Here is a 9,582-nt window from a genome sequence, read left to right as displayed (position 1 = left end):
GCAGACTTGGGAAGTCCCAGATGAAGGGTTCTCCAATGCTGGAAGGTGCTAAAACTGGACACAGTACTAGGCCCTGGACAGAATTAGTTCTCAGTAGGATCTTAGGAAAAGGAGACCCGAGGACAATCCCCAAATTATGACTTATTCTCATGTTTCCCTTCCCTTCAACAGGCCTGCTTTTAGTAATTTGGTTTCAAGTGCCTTCATACTGTCTGAGATACATTTTGGAAGAGTTAGTGAGTAAATGAATTAAGAGGCGGAAGGTCTGCCTCGGGTGGGGAGAAGGCGAACGATGTGGCCTCTAGGCAAATTCAAACCAAGGATCTAGTTCCAGCTCTGGTAGTGACCATTCTTGTGAAGTTGAGAAAATTGCCTGTTTTTATCCTCCAAGTGAGTTTGGTAAGGCCTATCTTACAGGATTGTTGGAATGTATATATGTAACCACATGATAAGAGGATTAGCAAGTATTACCCAATATTTAAGGAATGGAAATTAATATTTTGATCCCAAATGATATCATCCACCTCCCTTGTATTTTTTTTTTTTTTAATTTAGGAAGTGTCAGAGAATATGCAGTATTCTTGGACAAAGAATCAGCCACAAATTTACCTGACCTAGTAAAATGAACTAAATTTTCCCCATTAGATCACCTGTCATTTAATTCAGGCACAGAGTTGTCTTTCTCATTTGGATACCAGTCAAGTTCCTAGAATTTGTGTCAAGGTGCAAGTTTTCCCATCCCTCCCAGGTGCCCTTCCATCCATATGACCTCTGTTGACATTATTACCCCCTCAACAAAAGCAAGCCCTTGCTTAGTCTGCCAAATTGCACCCATGATAATCTAATTAAAATGGCCTTTTAATGGAACAGCCTGTGGCTCTCCCAACTCCAGGCAAACAGTGCCAGCACAGTGGCGTCTCACCTGAAGGTGGGCATCACCCTTATTTTGAGAAACTCCATGAAGATGTCATGCCTAGATCACATAGCTTGCACACTGTACTCCTCTGCACTGGAATAAGAACAAAGGACCCCTTCCTTTTCTGCCCCGGGGTGCAGATTTCTCTTTGGTTTACCCATCCATAATCCCAAAATAACTCATAGCACCAATTTTTTATTACAGACTGAATGTGTTCCCACTCACCAAAGTTCGTATGTTGAAGCCCTAACACCCAATGTGAACGTAACTGGAGGTGCAGTCTTGGGGAGGTAATTCGGTTTAGATGAGGCCCTGAGGAGAGAGCACCCGTGATGTGATTAGTGTTCTCGTAAGAGCAAGAGAAACCAGAATTTTCTCTCTATGCCACATGAGGATACATGGAGAAGGTGGCAGTCTTTAACCTAGAAAGAGAGCTCTCACCAGAAATCAAACCTGCTGGCATCTTGATTGTGAACTTCCCAGCCTCCAGAAACGTGAAAATGTTTGTTGTTGAAGCCACCCACTCCATGGTATGTTGTTGTAGCAGCCTAAGCAGACTAACACTGGGTTTTCTCTCTCAATTCTGACATGTACTGTTGAAGGAACTGGCCTCTCCCTAGTAATTCCACAGCCTCAACTGTGTGCACCACATACTGTAAATGACAATTACATCCCCCTGAAGACTAGCAGGTTCCTAAAGTCCCAAGCTGTGTTGCTTAGGAAATTTCCACCTAATTGTTCTCATAAGGACCACCCTCCTCCTCTCCGGTTCTTTTTACTCTACTTAAAGGCCAGAGAGGGTATCTGGGCATCTTACTTGTGTGAGTGTGGCTCAAAGGCTCTAAAATTCTATGAGTAGAGACTGGATTCCTTTATATCAGCATCTGCGGTGCTAAACTGAGCTTTCCGGTGAGCAGGTACTCCATGTGTGATGAACAAAAGAGTCAGTAAACACATCGTATAATTTAAGATTTAATTTATCTTTATTGAACAAACTTGAAGTATGAATTAAGATGTAATTTATCTTTATTGAGCAAACTTGAAGTCTAAATCATTTAAAACTAAAACATAGTAACTTGTGTAAAACTAACGCCTAAAAGGAACAAAAAAAACCTGGATTGACCATGTTTAAATTTTTTTTTTCTATTCTCTCATCCTTACTATTTTACTGTGAGATTCTTTCACATTGCTAATAATCTAATTCTTACTGCGACGTTGTATTATCTTGTCACGAGGATTAGAACCCTCGGGTCTCAGCAGAGGTGGGAAGATACTCCTGGCCATGACGCTGGAAGGTATGAGGACTCTGGCGGTAGGGCCACCCCCGGTCGCGCCTCTGGCCTGGGCTCTCTCTTCCTCTTCCCGCAGAGCCTCTTCATAATAGGACGGGAAAGCAGTGGGGATGGTATCGTTGACCTTCGACAAGAACTGCAGGACTTTCATCTTGGTGGTTTCAGCTAGGGCGTTTGGGCCCCACAGGAACTCATGGCGTGGAGGATCACTGTTGGCCACCTGGCGGTACTCGAGATACTGCAGCCTCACCAAATCTTTGGTGATGAGCTTCCTGGGCTCCCCGTAGATGAAGTGCTTCCTCCCAGGATATACTCGCATCAGACCCAGGAATTTCCAGATGTCTTCCTCAGCAGCACAGTTGCCTTTCATGAAGATCATTCCCAGGATATTCATCAGGAGACCGGTCTTGGGTAACCCCCTGCCAGCACGCACCCTCCCGTTGTTGGGGAGTTTGAGTTTGCTGACGAGGTCGTATCTAGTCGAGTCGATTTCCTGTAGGTCGACGGCGAAGACAATCTCAATGCGCTCAGCCGCTTTCTTAAGGATCTCAGGAAAACGCTCTTCATAATTTGGGCCGATAATCTTCAGCATGTCTTCCTTCAGAATGGGCTGTTTCATCTTATACTTGTACAGAAGGTACTGCTCCAGCAAGCCAGGCTTCCTGCTCAGAGAATCTTCGCCTGGGCGTTCAACGTAGAATGGGGCCTCGTAGGGGCTCACCCTTTCCTCATCTTGGTTGTTGGATTCTTCATCAGATTTAGGGCCAGGAACGGCTGCAGAAGTGGCGGCGGCGGCGGCGGCGGCGGCGGCGGCGGCGGCTCTTGCTCTTCTTCTACGCCGCTGAGAAGCGCCACTTGACCCAGTAGTGGGCACACTCTGGGTAGTATCTTCGCACTGAGCAGCGGAGGAGGGAGTGGACTCCGCTTCCGCTGCTGCTTTGGCCTGAGCATCGGCCTGAGCATCTTCGCAACCCTGAGCTTCACCTTTAGCCTGGCGGCGTCTCTCATGAGCCTTGAACTTACTCTTGTGTCTCCGAGGCATGATGGCACCTCGGTCAGGCACAGGAGGCAGGCCTAGAAACAGGATCAGGAGATGCGGATCCCTGGATGAGGGAGAATGAAGTGACGTGAGCACCTTCATCAGGGAGATTCCTCCCTGGCTTTAACCAAGGCTGCCTCTGGGGGCTTATCAGAGGGCCCTGCTCCAGGAACCCACAAGGCTCCTGTTCTCATCAGCCTGTTCCCGGAGAATTCTATGGAGGAAGTTAGAGGGAACCTTAGAGTATAGTCTGCCAACCCTGCCTGGGGTATACTGGGGTGACAGCAGGGGCTGCCAGTGGGGAGCCTCTCTTCTGCGTTCTGGGGGTGTTCTAAGTTTACATTCAGGATCATCCTGAAAACTCTTGATCAGTCCTGGGTCTCCTCTATTCTATTGCCACGAAGTCGATACCTCAGACCAAACCCAAAGACCCTAGAGGAAGAAGTAAAGTAGTTCTTTACACCCTGTCCCCCTCAGGGGGGCATCCAACTGAGAGTTGTGTGAAGCCCTCTCCTTCATGGGCTGTTTTGGTCCTCATTTCTCATTCAGGGTACTCACTTGGCCTCTAACTAGCGCCTGGTACACTTCCCTTCTGCTCACTGATGGCTGTACTCAGATTTGGTATAAATAAGTGAGGGTGAGGCTCGGCCTGACTGCCCTGCCCTGAGCCTTCAAGTCCTGAATGGAAAAGTGGGGATCTGATTTTTTGTTATTTTTCGACAGCCAGTGGTCTCCCCCTCCCCGCCTTCCAATCTTTCCTTTGGCCCCTACTGTAGCCTGGGATTCTTATCTTCCTGCCAGCCTGTCCTTAAACATGCTGGGAGAATATGGGAGTCATCCCCCTTTCCTGTTCTCTAAAAGTAAGAATTGTTTGATTCAGATGTCATGGAAAGATCTAGAACTCCTCCTACTTCAGGGAGTAAATGTTGCTTTTAAACAAAATCTTACTCCACCCGACGCCCCCCGCCCCCCTCCCCCTGCCGCCCCCTCTGACGCCCCCTCCCGCCGACGCCCCCTCCCGCCAACGCCCCCTGACACCCCTCCCCCATGCCCCCTCCCTCCACTGACCCCGCCGCCCCCTCCTCCCGCCCCCTCCCCCGACGCACCCTGACATCCCCTCCCCCCACCACCCCCCCCCGCCATCCCCAACACCCCCTACCCCTGCTGTCTCCCCCGACGCACCCTCCCCCAACACCCGCCCCCCCCACGCCCCCTCCCCCCCGCTGACGCCCCTGCCGTCCCCTCCCCCTGCCGACTCCCTGATGCACCCTGACGCCCCCTCCCCCACCGGCCCCCCTCGCCGCCCCTACCCGCCCCCTACCGCCTCCCCCCAACAACCCCTGACGCCCTCTCCCTACACTGCCCCCCCACCGACGCACCCTCCCCCCACCGATACCCTGCCGCCCAACACCCCCACCCCCTGCCACCCCCCCACCGCACCCTCCCACTTCCGCCTCCCCAACGCACCCCGATGCCCCCTACCCCCACTGCCCTCCTGCCGCCCACAACGCCTCCTCCCCCCACTGCCTCCCCTGAAGCCCCTTGACGCCCTAACCCCCGCTGCCTACCCTGAAGCCCCCTGACGCCCCCAACCCCGCTGCCCCCCAACCCCTCCCACCACCGCCTCCCCCAATGCCCCCTCCCAACGCCTCCCCAATGCCCCCTCCCCCCACGCCCCCTCTCCCCAGCGACCCCTCTCCCCACGCCTGCTCCCCCATGACCCCTCCCCCAGCTGCCACCCACCACCACCCCCTCCCCTTGACGCCCCCCCACGCTCCTCCCCTGCAATGCCCCCTACCCCCACTGCCCCCCTGATGCCCCCTCACCCCATGCCCCCTCCCCCAATGCCCCTCCCCCGACCGCCTCCTTGATGCCCCCTCCCCTGATGCCCCCCCACGCCCTTCCCCCATGCTGCCTCCCCTGCCCCCCAATGCCTCTCCCGCAGCCCTGACACCCCGTCCCCCCGCTGCCCCCTCCCGATGCCCTCTCCCCTCTGATGCACCTTCCCCATCTCTCCCTGCGCCCCCTTCCAATGCCTTCCCAATGCCTCCTCCCCCCACGCCCGCTCCCCCTGATACTCCCTCCCCCATGCTCCCTCCCCCTGCTGCCCCCGCCCCTCCCCCCGACACCCCTCCCCCCGCTGCCCCCCCCAGGCCCCCTCCCCTGGTGCACCCAGACGCCCCCTCCCCCCACTGCCTCCCCGACACCCCCCCCCCGACGCCCCCGTCGCCCACGGCCTCCCCTGCAGCCCGATGACCCCTCCCCCCGCCGTCTCCCCAGACGTCCCCCGACGCCCCCTCTCCCCCCGCCGCCTCCCCCGACAGCCCCTCCCCCTCAACGCCCCCTCCCCCCGCTGCATCCCCGACGCACCCGGATGCCCCTCCCACCACCTCCCCCGACAGCCCCCAATGCCCCCTCCCCGCACCGACCCCCCACACCCCCTTCCCCTCAATGCCCCCTCCCCCTGCTGCCTCCCCCAGAGTCGCCGATGCCCCCTCCCCGCACCGCCCCCCGACGATCCCTCCCCCCACGCCTGCTCCCCCTGACGCCCCCTCCCCCACCTCCTCCCCCGCTGCCCCCCCACGCCCCCTCACCCCGCTGCCCCCATGCCCCCTCCCCTGATACCCCCATGCCCCTTCGCCCTGCCGCCCCCTCCCCCCGACGCCCCCCACGCCCCCTCCCCCTGCCGTCTCCCCCGACGCCCCCGATGCCCCCTCTACCAACACCGCCCCCCCCGACCTCCCCCGCCACGTCCCCCGACAGCCCCTGCCGCGTCCCCAACGCACCCCGACGCCCTGTCCCCCCACCACCCCGCCCTGCCTCCCCTTCCCCCAACGCCCCCCGCGACACCCCCCATCGGCCCCCCACCGCCCCCTCCCCCGCCGCCCCCCCACGCTCCCTCCCCCCACCACCCGTGCCCCCTCACCCGCTGTCCCCCCACACCCCTTTCCCCCGCCTCCCCTCCCCCCAACTCACCCCCCACTGCTCCCTCCTCCCATGGCCCCCCCCCCCCGCTGCTTCCCCTGCCGCCCCCCACGCCCTTCCCCGGTGCCCCCCGACGCCCCCCATGCCCCCTCCCCCCATGCCCCATTCCCCCACTGCCCGCCGCTGCCCCCTCCCTCAACGCCGCAGCCTTCTCCCTCAACACCGCAGCCTTTTCCTGACGCTGCCTCCCCCCATGCCCCCCCCGCCCTTCCCCCCATGCCCCCCCGCCGCTTCCCCCGCCGCCCCCCACGCCCCTTCCCCCCACTGCCCCCCGACGCACCCCCCCCGACGCCCCCCATGCCCCTTCTCCCATGCCCCGTTCCACCGCTGCCCGCCACTGCCCCCTCCCCCCATGCCCCCCCAATGCTTCCCCCGCCGCCCCCCACGCCCCTTCCCCCCGCTGCCCCCCGACGCTCCCCCACGCCCCTTCCCCCCGCTGCCCCCCCGACGACCCCCCATGCCCCCTCCCCCCATGCCCTGTTCCCCCACTGCCCGCCGCTGCCCCCTCCCTCAACGCCGCTGCCTCCTCCCTCAACGCTGCCGCCTCTTCCCCACGCTGCCCTCCCCTCCCCCCATGCCCCCCCCGCTTCCCCCGCCGCCCCTTCCCCCCGCTGCTCCCCCCCGACGACCCCCCGTGCCCCCTCCCCTCATGCCCCGTTCCCCCACTGCCCGCAGCAGCCTTCTCCCTCAACGCCGCCCCTCTTCCCGATGCTGCCTCCCCCCATGCCCCCCCACGCCCCCTCCCCCCATGCTCCTCCCGCTGCTTCCCCCGCCGCCCCCCACGCCCCTTCCCCCTGCTGCCCCCCCCACGCCCCTTCCCCCCGCTGCCCCCCCCATGCCCCCTCCCCCCATGCCCCGTTCCCCCACTGCCCGCCGCTGCCCCCTCCCTGAAGGCTGCAGCCTTCTCCCTCAACGCCGCCGCCTTTTCCCGATGCTGCCTCCACCCATGCCCCCCCCGCCCCCTCCCCATATCCCCCCCACTGCTTCCCCCGCCGCCCCCCACGCTCCTCCCCCCCGCTGCCCACCCCCACTGCCCCCCATGCCCCGTTCCCCCACTGCCCGCCGCTGCCCCCTCCTTGAAGGCCGCAGCCTTCTTCCTCAACGCCGCCGCCTCCTCCCTCAGTGCCGCCGCCTCTTCCCGACGCTGCCTCCCCCCATGCCCCTCCACGCCCTCCTCCCATGCACCCCCCGCTGCTTCCCCGGCCGCCCCCCACGCCCCTTCCCCCGCTGCCCCCCCGACGCCCCCCCCGGCCCCCTTCCCCCCGCTGCCCCCCGACGCCCCCCCGGCCCCCTTCCCCCCGCTGCCCCTCGACGCCCCCCAACCCCCCATGCCCCTCCCTATGCCCCCTCCCCCCATGCCCTGTTCCCCCACTGCCTGCCGCCTCCTCCTCTCTCAACGCTGCCGCCTCTTCCCGACGCTGCCTCCCCCCATGCCCCCCCGCCCCCCCATGCCCCCCCCGCTGCTTCCCCCGCCGCCCCCCACGCCCCTTCGCCCCGCTGCCCCACCCGCTGTCCCCCCATGCCCCCTCCCCTCATGCCCCGTTCCCCCACTGCCCGCCGCTGCCCCCTCCCTCAACGCCGCAGCCTTCTCCCTCAACGCCGCCGCCTCCCTCAGCGCCGCCGCGTCTTCCCGACGCTGCCTCCCCCCATGCCCCCCCGCCCTCCACTCCCCCTCCCCCCAGGCCCCCCCCGCTGCTTCCCCCGCCCCCCCACGCCCCTTCCCCCGCTGCCCCCCCGACGGTCCCCCCGATGCCCCTTCCCCCCGCTGCCCCCCCCACGCCCCCCCATGCCCCCTCCCCCATGCCCCGTTCCCCCACTGCCCACCGCTGCCCCCTCCCTCAACGCCGCAGCCTTCTCCCTCAATGCCGCCTCCTCTTTCCGATGCTGCCTCCCCCCATGCCCCCCCGCCCCCTCCCCCCATGCCCCCCCCCCGCTGCTTCCCCCGCCGCCCCCCACGCCCCTTCCCCCCGCTGCCCCCCCGACGCCCCCCCATGCCCCCTACCCCCATGCCCCGTTCCCCCACTGCCCGCCGCTGCCCCCTCCCTCAACGTCGCAGCCTTCTCCCTCAACGCTGCAGCCTTCTTCCTCAACGCCGCCGCCTCTTCCTGATGCTACCTCCCTCCATGCCCCCCGCCCCCTTCCTCCATGCCCCCCCCGCTGCTTCCCCCGCCGCCCCCCACGCCCCTTCCCCCCGCTGCCCCCCCCGACGTCCCCCCATGCCCCCTCCCTCAACGCCGCAGCTTTCTCCCTCAACGCCGCCGCCTCCTCCCTCAATACCGCCGCCTCTTCCCGACGCTGCCTCCCCCCATGCCCCCCCACCGCCCCCCACGCCCCTCCCCCCACACACACCCCCGCAGCCCCCTACCCCCACCGGCCCCCACAACATACACTCCTCTCCCCAACCTTCCGGTGACACCAGAGAGAAAAAAACACGAGTGTCCGTCCACATACCACTGCCTTTCCCCAGATCTCTCCAGGACGGATGGCGGTTGGAAGTTAGGCGCCACCTCATTGTTCTAGAAACGACGGTTCCCTCAGACCTCACTCAGAGTTCGCTTCTTTCATTTCCTTCAGAGCATAGTACCCTTCCTCTAAATTCAAGGCCTTCAGCTTCCTGAGCCTCCAAATAGGGAGGGTAGCTTCCCACACGTGTGACCGCCATGTTTGATTCCCCCCGGGAGCCACGAGGAACCAGGCATGGCCTTGGTGGCACCTGTTACCTACTTTTTCTCCCCTTGGTTTTCGTTAGGGTCTTCTCCCCCCCTCCGCTGAACTGGCGCCTCCCACCAAAGCCTTCACGTTCTTGCGACCCCCTAGGTGGAAATCTCTTTCCGCCTGACTGACCACTCTGCCAAGGGCCCCATAAGACTGAGAGTAGGCGCGGGGGGCAGTGGGGAGCAGAGGACGCACTATTTGTGGGGAGGGAGGTATTCTCTTATTCCTTAATCGGGCTTCTTACCTTGACTTGCGCTCGGGCCTAGAAGATTCCTCAGTCGCCTGCCCTGAGGAGCGGCAGCCGAAAGGAAAGTCTCTCCCCTTCCTCAGGCGCCCCAAGAGGAAGTGAGGGTTCTTCTTCCTGTCACCAACGATAGGGCCCGTGAAGGCTGGCAGCGGGGGGCGGGATCTCTGGTGCCCCCTCTGTTCGGGAGTGGAGAGGACTCGCGGTTTCCCTCCACTACCACCCTCTTAGCTCCTTGATACTTTTCTTTAATAGGTCAGCTTGACAGCATAGGTGTGAGAGCAGGTGAGGGTAGGTTGATGCACGACTCCCTGTATGCCTGTATGTTATTTTCGTCAGTTTTCATTTATATCAGTCCTCATCTTGGCTTCTGTCTCTTTAATGAAAGGCT

The 9,582-nt window shown here is 61.9% G+C and overlaps 1 protein-coding gene across 2 annotated transcripts; it reads right to left on the bottom strand.

The window, feature by feature from the left end:
• Window positions 1-1,880: 1,880 nt before the first annotated feature.
• LOC106980453 (melanoma-associated antigen B5-like) lies at window positions 1,881-9,344 on the bottom strand. 2 transcript variants are annotated; one of them, XM_027054523.2, is made up of 2 exons: window positions 9,192-9,344; window positions 1,881-3,311 (listed from the first exon to the last, which is right to left on the bottom strand). In XM_027054523.2, exon 2 carries the CDS (start codon window positions 3,248-3,250, stop codon window positions 2,114-2,116), a length of 1,137 nt encoding a protein of 378 aa, XP_026910324.1. In that variant the 5' UTR covers window positions 3,251-3,311; window positions 9,192-9,344; the 3' UTR covers window positions 1,881-2,113. The 2 variants fall into 2 exon arrangements, with proteins under 2 accessions (XP_026910324.1, XP_053058183.1); XM_053202208.1 differs by lacking the exon at window positions 9,192-9,344 and adding an exon at window positions 8,684-8,836.
• Window positions 9,345-9,582: the final 238 nt, after the last annotated feature.

This window comes from Acinonyx jubatus, chromosome X (assembly GCF_027475565.1).
Source record: "Acinonyx jubatus isolate Ajub_Pintada_27869175 chromosome X, VMU_Ajub_asm_v1.0, whole genome shotgun sequence".
NCBI lineage: Eukaryota > Metazoa > Chordata > Mammalia > Carnivora > Felidae > Acinonyx > Acinonyx jubatus.
Note: the sequence above shows the minus strand (reverse complement) of the source record. Positions and strands in the feature narration are given on the sequence as shown.

Excerpts from the sequence above, each read along its gene's own strand:
- LOC106980453 (XM_027054523.2), bottom strand. The coding sequence starts at position 3,250 with ATGCCTCGGAGACACAAGAGTAAGTTCAAGGCTCATGAGAGACGCCGC.